This window comes from Aquarana catesbeiana, linkage group LG01 (assembly GCF_042186555.1).
Source record: "Aquarana catesbeiana isolate 2022-GZ linkage group LG01, ASM4218655v1, whole genome shotgun sequence".
In the NCBI taxonomy this organism is placed as follows: domain Eukaryota; kingdom Metazoa; phylum Chordata; class Amphibia; order Anura; family Ranidae; genus Aquarana; species Aquarana catesbeiana.
The window spans coordinates 509,109,319-509,131,141 of record NC_133324.1 but is presented as its reverse complement, the minus strand read 5'-3'; the positions used below and the strand labels follow the sequence as shown (position 1 = coordinate 509,131,141).

The 21,823-nt window shown below is 45.1% G+C and overlaps 1 protein-coding gene across 1 annotated transcript in view; it reads left to right on the top strand.

The window, feature by feature from the left end:
• Nucleotides 1–5,260: 5,260 nt before the first annotated feature.
• The window catches only part of GNA15 (G protein subunit alpha 15), a 177,336-nt gene continuing 160,773 nt past the window's right edge, over nucleotides 5,261–21,823 (top strand). The window contains exon 1 of the mRNA XM_073593802.1: nucleotides 5,261–5,945. Coding sequence (XP_073449903.1) covers nucleotides 5,801–5,945 — 145 coding nt within the window. The 5' untranslated portion in view covers nucleotides 5,261–5,800. The remainder of the gene's footprint in view (nucleotides 5,946–21,823) is intronic.

Sequence of the window (21,823 nt, the reverse complement as noted above, 5' to 3'; positions counted from 1 at the left end):
CACTGAAGGTATATCTTTTATGTCCCAATTCCCTACTGTTCCTGTGATTTGGCTAGGAGATTTCAACAATGTTGTGAATGGTCACCTGGACAGACTCTCAATAACATCTCACAACCATCCCCCTCGCTTATACACTATATTTGGTAGACTTCTTGCTGACCTCACCCTGGTAGACACCTGGAGACACCGATATCCCCAAGACAGGGCATTTTCATGCTTCTCAACCACACATAATTCCATGTCACGAATAGACCTCATCCTAATATCTCGTACCCTTCTTCCCCTATTAGGAGAGGTGGGATTTAACCCACGTGTTCTTTCTGACCATGCCCCATACTGGATTACTCTCTGACTAAACTCCCTCCCCACAACTTACACCTGGAGACTCAATCCATTTTGGTTGACGGTTGTCCCCGCATTGGGGGAGGCTGCTACTGAATGAGATTTTTTTTCAGACTAATAGAGGTACTACACCACTGTCCACATGTGATGTGGACTCATTTAAATCCCATGCCCGTATGGTCCTGTCTCATCGTATAGCTAGATATAGAAAAAAACCTCTTCTCAAGTGCTTAGACAGGCGGAGCAGGCTCTTGCGAATGCAGAGAAACACTTTACTGATAGTCTCTCACCATCTACTGCAGACCAACTAAAGCTACAAACAAGGGTAGTAAATAATCTTCTCTTTGAGAAGGGAAAGCGGACAATATACTATACCAAACAGAGGCATTATGAATGTGGAGAACGGGCGGGCCGTCTTCTGGCCTATCTAGCCCATCTAGATCACAAACCCCCCCACGGTGGTCTCCCTCCGCATCGCTGACGGCGAGTTGCTGACTGACCCCGATGACGTGGTCGACGAATTTCGCTTTCTTCACATCCTTATACTCCTCAGCTACCAATAATTCCACGGAAGAGATAATGTCCTTCCTGGCAGATATAGAATAGCCCACTCTCACACACTCCCAAATTGAGTTATTGGAGGCTCCTATCACTGTAGATGAAATTACAAAGGCGATATCCCTGCTTAATCCACCCAAAGCGCCGGGCTCTGATGGCCTACCTCTTGAATTCTACACAACTTGCAAGGAGACCCTCATCCCCAGGCTCCATGAGCTGTTCTCCTTTATATTTGAACATGGTTCCCAACCCTCCTCCATGGAGGAGGCCTATATTGTGTTAATACTCAAACTTGGTAAAAACCTAGAATTTCCTGAATCGTATCGCCCAATTTCTCTTCTCCAATTAGATATTAAAATCCTGGCCAAGATCCTGGCGATACGCCTAAATACTGTGATCCTTACGTTGATACACCCAGACCAGACTGGGTTCATGCCAGCTAAAAACACGGCATATAATCTGCGTAGGCTTCACATGAATATGCAGGCTGAGCACGGCAAGATGGGTTCTAGGGTGGTAGTCTCTCTCGACACCGCAAAGGTGTTCGATTCAGTCGAGTGGGAATACCTCTGGGAATGCCTTGCAAGATTCGGATTCGGGACAAATTTTATTAAATGGATCCGACTCCTCTATCAGCGCCCGTGCACCAGGATCTTGGTCAATGGTAAAGTCTCTGACCCCTTCCCTCTCTCAAGGGGCACACGCCAGGAATCCGCGGGCTGCGACGAGGAGACCTGATAGAAAAGATCAGCTTATATGCGGACGACATGCTATTGTACTTAGAAGATGCAGGCCCGTCCCTACAATTTGCCCTTGAAGTTATTCAACACTTTGGTAGATACTCTGGCCTGAAGATAAACTGGGATAAATCCCAGATCCTCTATATTGATGTAAGTGTCCCCACAGAACTTCAGTCCTCCTCCCCACTCCATATGCCCTGTACACACGGTCGGATTTTCCGACGGAAAATGTGTGATAGGACCTCGTTGTCGGAATTTCCAACCGTGTGTAGGCTCCATCACACATTTTCCATCGGATTTTCCGACACACAAAGTTTGAGAGCAGGATATAAAATTTTCCGACAACAAAATCCGTTGTCGGAAATTCCGATCGTGTGTACACAAATCCGATGCACAAAGTGCCACGCATGCTCAGAATAAATAAAGAGATGAAAGCTATTGGCTACTGCCCCATTTATAGTCCTGACGTACGTGTTTTACGTCACCGCGTTCAGAACGATCGGATTTTCCGACAACTTTGTGTGACCGTGTGTATGCAAGACAAGTTTGAGCCAACATCCGTCGGAAAAAATCCTAGGATTTTGTTGTCGGAATGTCCGAACAAAGTCCGACCGTGTGTACGGGGCATTAGAGTTAGCTCTATGACATACCTCGGGATCATAATCACCCGCTTGCCAGAAGACTTCACCAAGATAAACATAGAACCCCTAATAGCGAATTTAAAATCCAAAACACAAACGTGGGCCAAATTACCCCTTGGGTTGATGGGCTTGGTAAACCTGATTAAGATGGTTCTCCTCCCCAAGTTTTTGTACGTCTTCTGGCATGCTCCGGCTTATTTACCCTTTAAGGTCTTCAAATCTATTGAAGCTATCCTCAACTCTTTTGTCTGGGGGCCAAGTCGACATGGCAAACACTGAAAAACCCTACTGACGGGGGGGGGGAGTGGCATTGCCCGACTTTAATATTTATTTTCTGGCGGCGCAGCTGTCCCATTTTTTTCATATCGATAAACATGATAAGGATCGCTACCTGTCTCTGATCTGCTCTCCCCATAGCCGCAAGATCACTCATCCGTTTCAGATTCTGTTTAAGGGCACTACAGGTAAATATGGGGTAGGTGACTGTAAGGGTCTATTGTATCACCACTGTAAAATATGGGAGATAACAGGGCGCAGACTGCAGATACCACCCACACACTTCCACACACCCCTATGGGATAACCCTGTTCTAAAAGAATTGCTAACTGTACCAGACCATACCCTGTGGCTTAAGCAAGGGGTAAGGTACCTGTCAGATGTCTACTGTAACACCGCTTTAAATCGTTTCAACAACTTAGGGTGGAGTTCGGCCTCCCCAACTCCATGCATTTTCATTACCTCCAGCTCCGTCATGCTCTTCAGGCCCAGTTTGGCAACACTCCTCCCAGTATAGAACATCTAGACATCTCATATATTATTATGGGACTAGATTCTCACAAACTTATCTCTGGATTCTACAATTTACTACTTCTCCCTACAGCGACTACCCTTGCATATAAACTGAAAGACCGCTGGCCTGGAGATGGGGGGGGGGCTGGAGGATGATGAATGGGATGATGCATTAGATACCTGCAAAAGGGTCTCCACAAGACTGTCGGACCGTCTCACACACCTCTATATTATGCATAGATCATATTTAATCCCTCTCCGATTGGCTAAATACAAACCTGACCGAAACCCATTATGCCCCCCGGTGCGATAGTCCGTCCAGTACCTTTTTCCATCTTCTATGGTCTTGCAAAGCAATACAAGAATATTGGTCTCATATAGTGAAATTTGTCCATGATGAGAAATTGTGTCCTAAACAGTGTCTGCTGGGGGTATTCCCCGATCCAGACTCGGATAAATCTCATAAAATATTTCTTCAGGAGACACTGTTCATCGCTAGACTACTCATAGCGAGAAAGTGGCTCCAGGCCACGCCACCAACATTCCAGGAGTGGATCTCGGCTGTAAATAATGTTTTAAGGTATAAGAAAGAGATTTATACTCATAGGGGATGCCCTGCCAAATATGGCAAAATTTGGGACACTTGGCTGGGAAACGCGGCCACATGTAATGTGTTACCTGATTGATTTTTATATATTATACTTTTTCCTGTTCAAGGTTAGGCTTTATAACAATATACATGTACGGATTGTAATACTTGTTAATTGCATGGATTTTCTTGTGGGTATTGGACTTGACACAACTGTATTGTCAGTGTATAAAATCTGTATGTCTTTATTCTTTAAATAAAACACCAAATTATTTGTAAAAAAAAAAAAATACAGGGCAACTAGGCCCAGGGCTCTTTGTTTCCTGGATCCCCTCATGTGAACACCATCCTGTCGCTGTGAGAGGGGGATTGCGGCCTACCATGTGGTGTACCACATTCCAACCCGGATGAGAGGGGCCTGGCTCTGCTTGCTGTTCATCTGACATCCATCCAGCACCACTTGGGTCGCCTGTCAACCTGTGTACTGAGCTTCACATCGGGAGGTCGTTACGGAGATCCGCTGCATGAATGTCGCTACATGAGCTATTGTCTGGAAGGCATCGAATCGACCTGGCCGTTGGTGAGAGGGCAGTCGCCCACCTTTACAAATCCTTTCTCATGGTTTCACTGGGACACTTTGCACAGACATCCCTACCCTAGGAATACTTTACTGAACCAACTTTGAACACTGTGCAGAGACACCTTTCGCTCTCCTCGTTTTGAGAAACCTATTGCTTGCTACTACACCTTATTAGATAAAAGTTAATGAGCTCCTCCATGTCAGTGAAGACAATCAGATCTGTAACGGGGACATTACCACTACCTTTAAGTCAGACCTCTTATTAGAGTTAATGGTTAATAGTTTGGCCTGGGTTTCCCCTTAGGTATTGGTAATATCTACAAGTACTCAATATTTTTGAAGAAGGTATTTACGTATTATCTGTCACTGACTGTATTGATGCTGTCTATTTGCATATTTGTTTGAGCACTATAAAAATTACTTCAACCAAATCCTGGTTGTTTGTCCGGGATCTGGCTGACCAATACCATTTTGAGTTCTTGCTGTCTAAGTAAACAGAAAGAAAACATTAATACTTGAACTGTGTCAGTGTGTCATTACTGTGGTATTCTATTAATCACATTGCCAGGTGTGCCAGAGGGGCTGAGGTCATTCCTGGGTTTGAGAGGCAGAGTAATGGACTGAACCAATTTAATCAGCTCCTTCGGGGGTATCGATACAAATATAAGAAAATGTATTACATGAAAAAATACATATATTATTACAAAACACATATCATTATACATGTATATGAACAGTGAAAAAACATAATCAAATAGCATTCAGAAACCTTCAAGTTTGAAAAGACCTGACATCAACATATGGCAACTGAGCGTCTGAGAAGAACGCTAAGCAAATCCTCATCAGTAAATCTTGTTTGACTGGGAAAACACTAAATATTCTTTCTCTCCCTCTTATATAAAATATTTGTATTATTATATTCTGCTTTTTTCCAGCAGGGAGGGTGGCAGCTATGCACTCATAACCTGTTTTGCCGGCTCAAGATGAATTGGAAGGCATAGCACAGGTGCGGCTGAGACCTGTCAGCTTGAAAAACTTGTTTAGCTAACTAGTCTGTACATGGGTCTGGCTGCCATTCCCAATACATTTGCTTGAAGTATCTCTCAAGGGAGACCTTGAGAGATGGGACTTGATGTTCAGTAGTAACCAGTTTCTTTCTCAAGTACATTTTAAAGAAATTTGCTAGCTTCACATGGATCATTTATTGAACTTCCTTGTGGTACCTTGCTGGGAAAGAAGAAAAAGCCATAGCTGTGGATTATCTAAGGAACTATTATACAACTACTGTTGTGTTTTCCTAAAGGATTTGTAAGGGCAACCTAAAAGAAATTTTGGGAAGGTCTAAATGACTGGTTGAGGAAGTATAGCTAGAAATATATTGGTTTCTATCAGACATAATCCAGAAAAGAGGTATCCTCTCACTTTACTCAACACAGCAGACTTGTTTTGGAGGCTTCTGTCTCTCATCTGAGGCTTCACTGAATAGAAGATGAAACTGTCACTCAGGTGAAAGTGGAGGATTGGGGTCTGCCAGTGTGGACACCTGGTGTTAACTTGTGATATGCCGTGGTGGTGTTTGTGGTGCTTCTGCCCTCCCTGTCTGTCTGAAGATGACAAAGCAGCACTGGCTATTAACAGAGAAATTAACAGGGTGCTTAAATTTCACAAGAGCCGAGATCGGAGAGAGTTAAAACTTCTTCTTCTAGGTAAGTGTCACTGATAATTACTGTCCTTCAGCATAGGTGCATAGGTGTCTTTTACCTTGATGGGTTTTTTTTCTTAGTGTGGCTATCTTAGGTAAATTGATGCTGTCCTGGTAGTCAGTTACAATGAAAACCTTTGCTGAGGGGTGTTTCAAAAACGTTATATCAAAAATTGTGTAAAACTTGGGAACCACAAATCAACATGCTAAAAGCATCGCATAGGAGTTAATTTACTGAAGGAGAATAAGCTGTTGGCTGAGCATAAGCTTAGTTAGCTGAACCAGTGTTTACTTCAGTCAATCAATCATGACCAGCATAAATCCTGTTATTTAATTTTCCTTGTACGTAGTGGAGTATTCAAAGCAAAAAAAAAGGGTCAGCTTCTTTACTAACATTTACGTTGCAATTTAAACATTCACTTTTCTAAGGGAACAGCTACTCCTTTTAAAGTAGCCCCACTGAAGCTGATTTATGAATACTCATGCAAAAGTGAATTTTTGTTTTAGCATTTATTGGTCAGCTCCACATTTGGTAAAAGTTATGTTGGTGCTTTCTTCTGAAATCAACAGTCCCGTAACATTTTTAAAAACAGTATGCACTATGGAAGATGTATTCTGCACTGATGATTGTATCAAATAAGTAGCATACAAAAGCTTATAGCAGATTTCTAAAAGAGGAACCAAATTCCTCACTTGCTTCCTCTCCAGTGATAGTACATCTGCTAGGTCCCTCACTAGCATCTTCTCCTTGGATCCTTCTGGGTGTCAGGCCTTTACTGTCTTGATTGGCTGTTGCAGGATGATGTTACTCTTGTATGTGGGCAGGAGGTCATTCATCCAGGCACACAGGTACCATGCTAAGAATGTGCCCTGAACTGCACATGTTCAGCTCAGAGTACAGTTAAAAAAAGTTCTGCAAATTGGCAAGTAAGTTTTATTTTTTGCAGCAGTGACAAAGCATGTCTCTTATACAATTAAGTTCCTGCCTGTTTGCAATTGTTTTTTTCATTGATGCTGTCTATTTACATATTTGTTTGAGCACTATAAAAATTACTTCAACCAAATCCTGGTTGTTTGTCCGGGATCTGGCTGACCAATACCATTTTGAGTTCTTGCTGCCTAAGTAAATAGAAATGTCCTTGACTTCAAGTGGTTAAAGCAAGCTAATGGTAGCTGTTGCAGCTGCAGCCATAAGCTTGGAATCATTTTTTTAACTTGGTGATTGGCTGTTTAATAAAAGTGATCTGGGTCGCTCTACAGCCACCCAATCACTTTTACAGCAGTGAGAAGGGCAGCTACCTCTCCTTCACCACTGCTTCTCGCTGCTTGTGGTGATTTCCGGGCTCTCCCTTTCCTCCAGGGAGCCTAGGACTGCTGAAATATGCCCCATCCATTTAGCAGAAGTAGATTGCAAGTAATGAAGCCGGAAGCTAAAATGATTTAGTGACTTCCAGATTCAGAGCTGTCATTCCCCATAGACTGCCAGGGAAGCAGTTAAACAAGCACATGATCTGTACTTGATTAGCTGCAGTGGAGGGCAGGGGAGACATTTTGGGTCTAATAGACCTCTGATGTCCCCCATAAAGAGAACCTGTCATCTGCCAATGCTATCACTCAGGTGACCTGTTAGCCCCCTTGTAAAAGCAATAAAGTTAAAAGAAAAACAAAAGAAAAAGTCTAAAACAAATGTTTACGAAGTAAATAAGAATAATAAGGACATTTTAAAGCACCCATGTCCCCCCTGTATATACATGTTAATGTAAATGTGCATGCAGGTCCTGCGTGTGTATGTAAACAGCAATTATGCCACACGTGAGGTATCGACGTGAACATCAGAATGAGGGAGTGTTTACAAAAACACAGAACTCTGTGTACAGTAAACAGCGATCTGGCTCCCTGAAAAGCAGGGAGAATAAACAGCCAGATAGTAAAGTAACAGCAGCACTCATTACATACATTACATACATTACACACTTCCCAGCCAGTGTCATTAGTACAGTGTCATTGTACAGTATTATCACTAGGGACGAGCCAAACACCCCCCAGTTCGGTTCGCAGCAGAACATGCGAACAGGCAAAAAATTTGTTCGAACACACGAACACCGTTAAAGTCTATGGGACACGAATATGAAAAATCAAAAGTGCTAATTTTAAAGGCTTATATGCAAGTTATTGTCATAAAAAGTGTTTGGGGACCTGGGTCCTGCCCCAGGGGACATGTATCAATGCAAAAAAAGTTTTAAAAACGTCTGTTTTTTTGGGACCAGTGATTTTAATTATGCTTAAAGTGAAACAATAAAAATGAAATATTCCTTTAAATTTCGTACCTGGGGGGTGTCTATAATATGCCTGTAAAGTGGCGCATGTTTCCCGTGTTTACAACAGTCCCTGCACAAAATGACATTTCTAAAGGAAAAAAGTCATTTAAAAGTACTCGCGCTATAATGAATTGTCGGTCCCGGCAATACACATAAAAGTAATTTTTAAAAAAAGGCATGGGATTCCCCCACAGTCCATTGCCAGGCCCTTTGGGTCGGGTATGAACATTAAGGGGAACCCCGAACCAAAATTTAAAAAAGAAAAATTGTGTGGGGTTCCCCCCAAATTACATACCAGGCCCTTCAGGTCTGGTATGGGTATTAAGGGAACTTTGCACCCAAATTTTTTTTTTAAATGGCGTGGGGTCCCCCTCAAAATCTATACCAGACCCTTCAGGTCTGGTATGGATTTTAATGGGAACCTTATGCCAAAATTTTAAAAAAATGGCGTGGGGGTCCCCCCAAAAATCCATACCAGACCCTTATCCGAGCACGCAACCTGGCAAGCTGCCGGAAACAGGAGGGGACGAGAGAGTGCCCCCCCTGAACCATACAAGGCCACATGCCCTCAACATGGGGACAGTGCTTTGGGGTAGCCCCCCAAAGCACCTTGTCCCCATGTTGATGGGGACAAGGGCCTTATCCCCACAACCCTTGCCCGGTGGTTGTGGGGGTCTGTGGGCGGGGGGCTTATCGGAATCTGGAAGCCCCCTTTAACAAGGGGACCCCCAGATCCCGGCCCCCCCCCCTGTGTGAAATGGTAACGGGGTACAAATGTAGCCCTACCATTTCACAAAAAAGTGTGAAAATGTTAAAAATTATTATTATTATACAGAATTTATATAGCGCCAACAGTTTACGTAGCGCTTTACAACTTGAGGGTAGACAGTACAAATACAATACACTTTAATAAAGTAGGAATCAGAGGGCCCTGCTCCTTAGTGCTTACAATCTAAGATGACATGACACGGCTTGGGGACAAGTCCTTTATTAAAAAATAAAAAAAATAAAACTGTCCCACGTAGTCTTCTCCTTCTTCTCTTGCTCCGCCGATGGACCGAAAAAGAAAGAAAAAACAAAAAACGCGACCGACCCGCCTACATGGGAGGCACCTGCCGTAATGACGATTCTTTCAAATGTCAGCTCTTTTATAACTGAGGGCGGGGTCACACAGTGACATCGCCGGGTGACCCCGCCCCTCTCTGACACACAGGGACATCCCTATGGCTTCCCCGTAGCGTCAGAGGGGGCGGGGCCACCCGGTTACATAAGCAGGTGGCCACGCCTCCCTCTGACATACGGGGACATCCCTATGTCTTCCCCGTAGCGTTAGAGGGGGTTGGGCCACCTGGTTACATAAGTAGGTGGCCCCGCCCCCTCTGACATAGAGGGACATCCCTATGGCTTCCCAGTAGCGTCAGAGGGGGCGGGGCCACTCGGTTATATAAGCAGGTGGCCCCGCCTCCCTCTGACATACGGGGACATCCCCATGTCTTCCCCGTAGCGTCAGAGGGGGGCGGGTCACCTGGTTACATAAGTAGGTGGCCCCGCCCCCTCTGACATAGAGGGACATCCCTATGGCTTCCCAGTAGCGTCAGAGGGGGCGGGGCCACTCGGTTACATAAGCAGGTGGCCCCGCCTCCCTCTGACATACGGGGACATCCGTATGGCTTCCCCATAGCGTCAGAGGGGGAGGGCCACCCAGTTACATAACCGGGTGGCCCGCCCCCCTCTGACGCTATGGGGAAGCCATAGGGATGTCCCTGTGCGTCAGAGTGGGGTGGGGTCACCCGGAGATGTCACCGTGTGGCCCCGCCCTCAGTTATAAAAGAGCTGTCACCTGAGAGGACCATCATTACGGCGGGTGCCTCCCATGTAGGTGGGTTGGTCGCTTTTTTTTTTTTCTTTTTCGGTCCGTCGGCGGAGCAAGAGAAGAAGAAGAAGACTACGTGGGATAGTTTTATTTTTTTATTTTTAATAAAGGACTTGTCCCCAAGCCGCATCATGTCATTTTTAACATTTTCACACGTTTTTGTGAAATGGTAGGGGTACATTTGTAAAAACAAAGAAAAACCTGCGCTAATGAGCAAAAGAAAGAACATAGGGCTGCAGCTGCAACAAATTACTTCAAATATCGGTGAAGTGTAAATAACATATATATATATCAAAAATTGTGCGCTTGCATAAATATACCATGTATATTAATTAGGTTTTAAAGTTTGTTTTGCAGATAAACTTCTCAAAAAAAAAACACTATAAACCACAGTGTGTAAAATTGTGACAACAACAGCGCAGCGTGATTATACAATTAATTACATGTACAGCATATCTCCATGAAGGAAAGTGCAAATAAAGAGTGTAGAAAAGTTTAATCAAAAATTGCAGATAGGATATGAGTTTCCAGTTGAAATCCAAATCGCATGAAAAGCGCATTCATCAGTTCATGGAAATCAGAATCACAAAAGAAAATTGCAAGAAAAATGAGCAGTTTCTTTGGTGCATCACATCAAAGTGAAAGGAGAAAAGTGGAAGGATTAGAGGACACTTCCAAACCACCAGTAGTTCCGAAAAAGTTGTTATAGATGTACTCTTACCGGACGCGTTGGACCTCCTATATAGCAAGGTCATACAGGCCTGCAGATATAGCCCTCTGCGGGGACAGATGGATACCAGTGCTTGGGTCCACTCATAAGCGCCGCACACTGGGAGATGTTTCCACCCCTTCAGCGTCAGGAGGGAGACTCACTCCTCCTCTGCGGCCACTTCCAACGTCTTCTCTCTACTTCCTCCTGGCTCACCTTTCACCCGGAACTTCCTGTTTGCAACTTCCAACAAGAAGGAGGATGATGGGGGTATGAAAAAAAGAGAAGGGGGGGTGGGAGGGATGAATGATGAGGGAGTGTGTTAGGAGACCTTACCTTAAAAAAACATGGATATCAATGCAAACGCCCCAAACCTTAGGGGGAGAGGACATGGGAGGGCGATTAAAACCACTTAGAAAAATGTTTTCTAGTAGTTTCAAAGTGGATGAAGCCTATTGCCCCATACACACGAGCGGAATTTCTGTCAAAATAAGTGTGATGGGAGCTTTTGGTCGGATATTCCAACCGTGTGTATGCTCCATCCAACTTTTTCTGTCTGAATTTCTGCCAGCAAAAGATTGAGAGCTGGTTCTCTATTTTTCCGCCGGAAAAAGTTCTTGATGGAAATTCCGTTCGTCTGTATGCAATTCCGCCGCGCAAAAAAACACGCATGCTCAGAAACAATTAGACACATGCTCGGAAGCATTGAACTTCATTTTCTCAGCTCGTCGTAGTGTTGTAAGTCACTGCGTTCTTGACGGTCGAAAGTTCAGAGAACTTTTGTGTGACCGTGTGTATGCAAGGCAAGCTTGAGCAGAATTCCGCCGGAAAAACCATCCAAGATTTTTCCGACGGAAATTCCGCTCATGTGTATGGGGCATTAGTTAGATCTAAATAAAGATCAATAATAGGCCAATCAAATAGCTGTAAGCAGTGGAATAGATATAAGATGGCAAGGGGTAACATAGGAAGGGAGTGCATGCATCAATAAGCAGAGCATGGAAAACATCCACGCATAAGCTTTAGCATCACAGCATATTTCACAAAGTTCCTTACCTAGACTCCAAGTTCTCTGAGCAAGAAAGCTATCTTCACCTGTGTCTCCATGTGAACGGTCAACCATACTGCAACGGTCACAGGTGGAAGTATATATGTAGTGGAACCCTTTCAAAATGCTGAGGGAGGGCGGAGAAATCCCTGAGGCTGCCCCTGTCGCCTGGATCAAAGGTCCGGGATGGCCTTAAGGATCCGGAGGGGCGGGAGCGGGAGCATCTTCCCACTGAAATTCCAAGTGTGGGGTGTGGACCAGGGCTGTGGTGCACACCCCATATGTGATCCACCTCCAGAGTGCGCTAACCGCCGCAGGGATGGTGTGGAAGATCTGGCCCTGCCGTTCTTGGGCAGAAAGGGGAGAGCACTGAGATGGAACCTGAGGAAGCGAGGACCGATTCCGCAGAGCACCAGATATGACGTAAATGGAAGGTGCGTCCCGTTGCTGTGCGTTCCACCAGGCAAAAACACGCAACCAGAAATGACGTGGCTGGAGGCCACGTCATCTTGGAGCTGAGATGGTGTATGCCATCTGCCCAGGTAACGCCTCTACGGGATCCCTAAGATGTCACAGAGATGTGAAAAGGAGTGAGAACTATAACAGCAGCTCCCCCATTTGCCCACAGGCAGTGGGGAGACAAGGGCTGGGCCAATGCCAACAATGCCGGAAACGGAAAATAAATAAGCAATCAATCAATGTTTCAATAACATATGTAGCAAGGAAGAAGGGAACCATAACAGGGACTCAAATACAGCCTATCATGGAATGTATTTACTTGATTTATAAACAAGTTAGAAGGCTAGCCTGCATTTGTAGGAGGGGTATATATCCCTCCTCCTCTGTCTATTCTGCATCGACTCTTCTTCATGGTTCCCACCCACCCATTTCCCACAAATCTTCATATATACATATACGTTTCATACACTTTTGATATTCATACATTCAGTGTATGCCCTCTTTTAGGTGTACTGACCAGCTAGGCCAAGGCACACCTCAGGTCTTGGTAGTTAGGGTCAGTACTGGGACAAGGTCATCTAGAGCCCAGGGCGAACATACCAAATTGTGCCCCCCCAAGATGTATGAGCATCATGTGTCAGCAACACCCCCAAGCACTAATCTGCATGCTTATGCCCTAAGCATGAGTTCCCCCTCCTCCAAATACAAATCCCCCTCCTACTGAGATCCCTTTCCCAGCACAAAATTTTACCCCTCCCCCAGCTCAAATCCTCCCCCCCCAAATGCCCCTAGGAAAAATCCCCCCCCATAAAAAATCCCCCCTCCTAGTACAAATCCTCTACCCCTCCAATTTCCCCTCTGAGCACAAATCCCCCCCCACTCCAAATTCTCCCCAATCCACCATCCTAACACAAATTCCCCCCAAATTTCCTCTTATAGCACAAATACCCCCAATCATCCCTGCTAGCACAAATCCCTCCCCCCCCTAAAAAAAAAAAAAAACCCTCCTAGCAGAAATCCCCACCTCCCCCTACCATATTACCTTTTCTAGCACAAACCCCCCAAAATTCACAAAATCACCACCCCTGCCTCCCCCAAATTCCCCCTCCCAACAAAAATCCCCTCCCACCAACCTCTTTGTAAATATACACATATGTTAGCGCTCAGGATATTGGTAAAAAGAAACAATAAAAAATGGTCACAATGGATATAAGTAGATAAGTCCAGGGATAGGGATTTAGGAAAAGTCCAGGTAGATTTGAGACAATCTGTCTTTAAAGGTTGATGTTTGTAACATCTCAGGGATAAGACCAGCACTGAGAGCACAACTTTTCACATGAGGGAAGCCAGTTCTGGTAGACAAGAAAAAAAGCAGAAAAGCGCCTCTGAGTGCAAGGTTTAATGTGTACAATAATATGTTATCCAACACTTACATAGAAGTAAGGGATGACAAGCTCATGGAAGGTGAAATCTCCTAGATCAGTCTCCAATGTCTCTGGCGTGTCCTGTATGGGCGGAGTGTCCAGCTGCGGTAATCTCGATGTCCCTGGAGGAAGCCAGCTAATCCTTTCCGGCTGGAAGAGATGGAGGTATTCCGCTCTGTGAGCAAGCCCGTGAACATGTGACGTCACCGGAGTATGGGAGAAACACAACGCGTTTCAGAGCATGCGCGAGACTCACACAGAGCACACACAGGGACAGGGATAGGGAAGGAACAAACTTTAAATGCTCTGAAGTATGAGGAAGTCAAATGGCCAGTTAGTGTAATTTTAACCACTAGCTTGCCAATACACAAGTATGAAATTAATGTCATTGATTGAAAGGATTTATAAAATATATATGATTTGTAAGCTAATAATTGAGATAAATATTTTCATAAGATCTATATAATATAATAACAGTTTTTTTTTAAAACATGGGGGGAAATATATTAGGTTTATTTAATGAACACATAATTAATGATTAAAAAAGTGGTCTTGTTTCAATATTGGTAGTACAAAATGGCAGGTAATATATGCCCATATATACTTGAGATTATAGCAATGTCAGTATACACAGAGAATTTGGGTGGTAACTGGTAAGTGGAAAATTAGTTTAAAAATCAGTAAAAATTACTGCATATACTGGAGTATAAGCCGTCCCGAATATAAACCGAGGCACCTAATTTACCACAAAAAAAACTGGGAAAACTTATTGACTTGAGTATAAGCCGAGGGTGAGAAATGCAGCAGCTACTGTGAGTGGAAAAAGAGGGTAAACAATGCCCATCTGCAGCTGCATGCCTCACTGTGTCCATTACATACCTCCCTGTGTCCATTGCATGCTTTCCCTGTGTCCATTGCATGCTTTCCCTGTGTCCATTGCAGCCTCCCTGTGTCCTCTACTTTGCAGCCTTCCTGTGTCCATTACATTGCAACCTCCCTGTGTCCATTGCAGCCTCCCTGTGTCCATTGCAGCCTCCCTGCATAGCATACTAGCTCATTATGAATTACTCGAGAACAAAGGCCCCCGCAGCCGTCCTCGTCCCCCCCTCCGGCCGGCGTCGTCTCTCCCGGGGGTTACTTCCGGGTATCGTGGTGACGTCGGAGCCGCAATAACGTCACTCCCACGCATGCGTGCGGGAGCCGCCTGTAACAGCACACAAACTGAAGCAATGGCACATACGTGCCATTGCTTCAGTTTGCCCCAGTGCGCATGTGCCGATGTCATCCGCACATGCAGGGGACAGGGGATACAGTGGGGCAAAAAAGTATTTAGTCAGCCATCAATTGTGCAAGTTCTTCCACTTAAAAAGATGAGAGAGGCCTGTAATTGTCATCACAGGTATACCTCAACTATGAGAGACAAAATGTGGAAACAAATCCAGACAATCACAATTTATTTGCAAATTATGGTGGAAAATAAGTATTTGGTCAATATCAAAAGTTCATCTCAATACTTTGTTATATATCCTTTGTTGGCAATGACAGAGGTCAAACATTTTCTGTAAGTCTTCACAAGGTTGTCACACACTGTTGCTGGTATGTTGGCCCATTCCTCCATGCAGATCTCCTCTAGAGCAGTGATGTTTTGGAGCTGTCGCTGGGCAACACGGACTTTTAACTCCCTCCAAAGGTTTTCTATGGGGTTGAGATCTGGAGACTGGCTAGGCCACTCCAGGACCTTGAAATGCTTCTTACGAAGCCACTCCTTTGTTGCCCGGGCAGTATGTTTGGGATCATTGTCATGCTGACAGACCCAGCCATGTTTCATCTTCAATGCCCTTGCTGATGGGAGGAGGTTTGCACTCAAAATCTCACGATACATGGCCCCATTCATTCTTTCATGTACACGGATCAGTCGTCCTGTTCCCTTTGCAGAGAAACAGCCCCAAAGCATGATGTTGCCACCCCCATGGTTCACAGTAGGTATGGTGTTCTTTGGTTGCAACTCAGCATTCTCTCTCCTCCAAACACAGCGATTTGTGTTTCTACCAAACAGTTCTACTTTGGTTTCATCCGACCATATGACATTCTCCCAATCCTCTTCTGGATCAACCAAATGCTCTCTAGCAAACCTCAGACGGGCCCGGACATGTACTGGCTTAAGCAGGGGGACACGTCTGGCACTGCAGGATCTGAGTCCCTGGCGGCGTAGTGTGGTACTGATGGTAGCCTTTGTTACGTTGGTCCCAGCTCTCTGCAGGTCATTCACTAGGTCCCCCCGTGTGGTTCTGGGATTTTTGCTCACCGTTCTTGTGATCATTTTCACCCCACGTGTTGAGATCTTGTGTGGAGCCCCAGATTGAGGGAGATTATCAGTGGTCCTGTATGTCTTCCATTTTCTAATTATTGCTCCCACAATTGACTTCTTCACACCAAGCTGCTTGCCTATTGCAGATTCAGTCTTCCCAGCCTGGTGCAGGTCTACAATTTTGTTTCTGGTGTCCTTCAACAGCTCTTTGGTCTTCACCATAGTGGAGTTTGGAGTGTGACTGTTTGAGGTTGTGGACAGGTGTCTTTTATACTGATAACAAGTTCAAACAGGTGCCATTAATACAGGTAACGATTGGAGGACAGAGGAGCCTCTTAAAGAAGAAGATACAGGTCTGTGAGAGCCAAAAATCTTGCTTGTTTGTAGCTGACCAAATACTTATTTTCCACCATAATTTGCAAATAAATTCTTTCAAAAATTAGACAATGTGATTGTCTGGATTTGTTTCCACATTTTGTCTCTCATAGTTGAGGTATACCTATGATGACAATTACAAGCCTCTCTCATCTTTTTAAGTGGGAGAACTTGCACAATTGGTGGCTGACTAAATACTTTTTTGCCCCACTGTATCTCCTAAACCGTGTAATTTCTCCCTGCAGCCTGGTTCCTCTGTTGTCACTACTATCATCTTCTGTTGTCACTTCTGGCAGCTTTTCCTGACACCAAATGTTAAAATGGTGACGGGAAGGGAGCTGCGGTCCACAGCCTGTGACCGTTATCCACAGCTGTGCTTGTTCTCTGAACTGTGAGAAGGGACTGTGTCCCTACCATCCAGTTAGGTAGCGGCCGGCAGTCCATAAGGGGCGCAGACCCCTAATCTCCATGCAGGGCACTGGACTCATAGGTTTCTATGAGGTTTTTTTAAGCACATGATTAGAGCCTGAGGCTCTGATTGGCTTCAAAAAGGTTGGGCTTAGGGCGCAGAGTACTGCACCCCAAACCCACCCACTTGACATTAGTGAATCAATATTCGCTATTATCTTCTGGCTTCTCCTCCCGACCAATCAGGACAGGAAGTGGATATTAAGACTGGATTAGCCAGGGAAGCCGGGACCTGGATGGGGTGAGTGTGGACCTGGTGGGGGGTTTGTTTGCGTCCCCCCCCAAAAAATGGAGCACCAGCCGCCACTGCAGTCAGGGCTCAAAGCTGTTGGTTCTGTGAAGACTTTAGATCCCCACCCCCTGCTCCTAGGATTAGAAGGTAATCCTTTCTTCTGTGTGTTTTGAGAACAATCTACAGAAGAAATGACAACTTATGTTAGAAGATTTGTTTCATCTCTGTGTATCACCTAATGCTAGTCACTTCACTGGTTACATGTGAGGGTTTACAACTGTAGCACTTTCTAGTTACGGAGGTGCTAGAGTGAGGATTTTCTGTCAGAGTAGGAAAATTTAGGAAGGCCTAGCTGGTGGCTAGGCCTGTTTGTTTTCATTCTGGGCTGGGAGTGACTCAGGGCAGCAGCTGGTGACACACAGGCAGCATCACTGTCCTCTCCCTCTTTGTTCTAGAAGGTCCTGGAAGGAGAGGAGGAGAGAAGGGGTGAAGCTACCTGGGGTATTCTGGGGAGCCTTGACCAATCCCCAGCTTGGATTGGCAGGGGGCAGGCCTCCTGAAATACCTGGGGTCAGCCCAGCTGGGGAGGAGTTGTCGGGTGGAAAAGCTGGAGTGCGAGAGTGTGGAGGCTTTCGGGGCCCACGGGGAGCTCCCCAGTCTGGGGGTGGGGGGGTGGGGAGTTGACCCTGGGCTGGGGATCGGGTGCATCCAGGAGGAGTGACGAGATCCTGGAAGGAGAGGCACATGTGAGAGCAAGTAGAGGACAGCGGGAGAGAACATTTCTAAGAGTCTCCAGGGAGGACTACTGGTCACAGCCGGGAGGGCTGGTGACTGAGCACAGTCGGGAGGACTGGGGAGGCAAGCCTGGGAGAACTGGGAGATTGCGGTTTGAGATGGGTGCAGAACCAGAAGAGAAGACTGTGGGAAGGGAAGTTGAAAGAGGTCTCTGCAGCTGGGCTGGTTGGCAGGGCCTGAAGAGAGCTATCTTGGAGTGGTAGCTGAATAGAAGACAGCTACCACCTGAACTATTTCTACACCACAGGGGCCAAGGTCCCTGCCCTCAAAAGGCAGTTCATTGAGGCCTGGCTGAAGCAGTATCAGGCCTACCCATGCGGTGCTAGCTAGTCTGGAGTAGTAACAGTCTGCAGCAAGGAAAGTGCTGGTGGAGTAACAGTCTGCAGCAAGTAAAGTGCTGGAGGAGGAACAGTGTACAGCAAGTGTTTGTGCTGGAGAGAGGATTGGAATATATATGCACAAGTCTATATAGAAGTCCCAAGCAAGTTTGCACTGAATATTTTTGGGCATCCTGTATTTCCCATCCAAGTTTAATCCCCTCAAATAAAAAAAAAAACAAAGCTATGGACTGGTCTATGTCTCTGAGTGAGAGATTGATGTTTGGCTGGGCAGGGTGAAGGTTGAACCACTACATTCAGCAACCCCTACGGGTTATGGCTACACAACAACTTTAAGGTGCACTCTTGTAAAACTCTTTCCATTTGTTGCGAAAGCACAACATGGATAAATGAACTCTAGGCAAAAGACAACTTTCAGAGACGAATTTATAACATGGAAAGTAATTTGCCCAAATCCCATCCTGCCGAAAAAAATCAATATCTTTTTTCAGGAAAGTCCTTTTCTGGGAGCTTTGGACAAGGTAGCACACACTAAATGCACTTTGATCCAACACTGATGCCGTGTACACACGACTGGACTTTTCATCAGACTGAACTCCGAAGGACTTTTCGACGGAGTTCCAACGAAACGGACTTGCCTACGAACACACCAAAGTCCGATCGTTTCGAACGTGATCACGTATGACCGGACTAGAATAAGGAATTTCATAGCCAGTAGCCAATAGCTGCCCTTGCATCCTTTTTTCTCTGTCGGACTAGCATACAGACGAATGGATTTTTCGATGGGACTCGAGTCCGTTGGAAATATTTGAAACTTCTGTTTCTAAAGTCCGACAGATTTTTAGACAGAAAAGGTCCGATGAAGCCCACACATGATCGAATTGTCCGCCTGATTCGTTCTGTTGGACCAGTTCGGTCGAAAAGTCCGGTCGTGTGTACACGGCATAAAGCCTCCACATCCACTTTCTCTGGTCAAAGGAAACTGCCCTCATCAGTTGTAATAGAATTGTCAAAATTTGCAATATCCAAGTAGTTCTGGAGATAATCAGAAAAAATATCCTAATATTGTGTGAGTCTACTGGTGAAGTAACACCATCTCACCATAACACCATAACGCCTATCTCATTTCTTGAGACCCTAACAAGCCAGGAAAGTACAAATACCCACAAAATGACCCCTTTTTGGAAAGTAGACATTCCAAGGTATTTAGTAAGAGGCATGGTGAGTTTTTTAAAGTTGTCATTTTCCCCACAAACTCTTTGCAAGATTAAGATTTTTTTTATTTTTATTTTTTTTCACACCAAATTGTCATTATAACAGGTTATTTCTCTCACATGGCATGTACATTCCACAAATGACACCCCAAAATATATTCTGCTACTCCTCCTGAGTATTGCGATACCATATGTGTGAGACTTTTACACAGCCTGGCCACATACGGAGGCCCAACATTGAAGTAGCACATTCAGGCGTTCTAGGAGCATAAATTACACATCTAATCTCTCAACCATCTATTACACTTTTGAAGGCCCTGGAGCACCAGGACAATGGAAACGCCAACAAAGTGACCCCATTTTGGAAAGCAAAAACCCCAACGTATAATCTATGAGGCATAATGAGTCTTTTGAATGGTTCATTTTTTTCCAGAAGTTTTTGGAAAATGTGGAAAAAAAATGAAAACGCTTTTTTTTTACACAAAGTTGTCCATTTCTAAGATATTTCCAACACATAGCATGTACATAGCAAAAATGACACCCCAAAATATATTCTGCTACTCCTCCTGAGTTTGGCGATACCACACGTGTGAGACTTTTACACAGCTTGGCCATATACAGAGGCCCAACATTGAAGTAGCACATTCAGGCGTTCTAGGGGCATAAATTACACATCTAATTTCCTTACAATCTATCGCATTTTTGAAGGCCCTTCATATTTCTAACACATTGCATGAACATACCAAGAATTACACCCTAAAATACATTCTGCTGAGCAAAGGGTAAACAAAAGATTACCTGTGGTTTTAGTAGTGCAGTTGTCCACAGGAGGAGAGCCCTGTTCCAGGCAGCAAGCAGGGATGTGGTCAGCGACAGTGAATGGAATTGTCCAGGCAGCAGGCAGGAATAATGTCCATAGTCAGTACAGGCAGGGATACTGTCCATTAGGGATGAGCTTCGTGTTCGAGTTGAACCCATGTTCGACTCGAACATCGTCTGTTCACCCGTTCGCCGAATTGCGAACGATATGGGCCGTTCGCGCCAAATTCGTGTGGTGCGTCACGGCCCATAATTCACTGCGGCATCGCAGTGCATTGCTGGCTGATGATTGGCCAAGCATGCACTATGACCCGCATGCTTGGCCAATCACAGCACCGTCTGAACAGAGAGCCGTAATTGGCCAAAGCCAAGGAGGCTTTGGCCAATTATGGCTCAGAGGATTTAGTACACGCCCCACACTATATAAGGCCGCCTGCACGGCAGCCCTGTGTAGTGTGTGCTCCGGCGTTCATAGATAGAGAGAGAGACAGACAGTGTCATTTGATTTGAGTTAGATAGATTAGGCAGAACAGTCAGTCAGTTAGCTGCACTTACAGTGTATTGTGTATATATATGCATCCCAGGTGTTGCGCATATATATATATATATATATACACTGTATTCAGTTTAGCTAGATCCGTTCCTGTTATCTTCTTACTGACAGGCAGGCTTGTCTTGTTACAGTATTTACAGCTACCTGAAGAAAATTGATGGTGTTCTTTTGATCCTTTTAGTACCACTGTCAGGCAGCTAGACTATTTACAGTTAGTGCAGTGCGTCCTGCTCACAGTGTTCAGCTAAAACTACAAGTTAGTGGGGTGCGTCCTGCTCACAGTGTTCAGCTAAACCTACAAGTTAGTGGGGTGCGTCCTGCTCACAGTGTTCAGCTAAACCTACAAGTTAGTGTGGTGCGTCCTGCTCACAGTGTTCAGCTAAAACTACAAGTTAGTGCTGTGCGTCCTGCTCACAGTGTTCAGCTAAAACTACAAGTTAGTGTGGTGCGTCCTGCTCACAGTGTTCAGCTAAACCTACAAGTTAGTGGGGTGCGTCCTGCTCACAGTGTTCAGCTAAACCTACAAGTTAGTGCGGTGCGTCCTGCTCACAGTGTTCAGCTAAAACTACAAGTTAGTGCTGTGCGTCCTGCTCACAGTGTTCAGCTAAAACTACAAGTTAGTGTGGTGCGTCCACCTCACAGTGTTCAGCTAAACCTAGAAGTTAGTGTGGTGCGTCCTGCTCACAGTGTTCAGCTAAACCTACAAGTTAGTACGGTGCGTCCTGCTCACAGTGTTCAGCTAAACCTAGAAGTTAGTGCGGTGCGTCCTGCTCACAGTGTTCAGCTAAAACTACAAGTTGGTGCTGTTCGTCCTGCTCACAGTGTTCAGCTAAACCTACAAGTTAGTGTAGTGAGACCTCTGCACAGTGTTCATCTAAAGCTACAAGTTAGTGCAGTGCGTCCTGCTCACAGTGTTCAGCTAGATCCATTCCTGTTATCTTCTTACTGA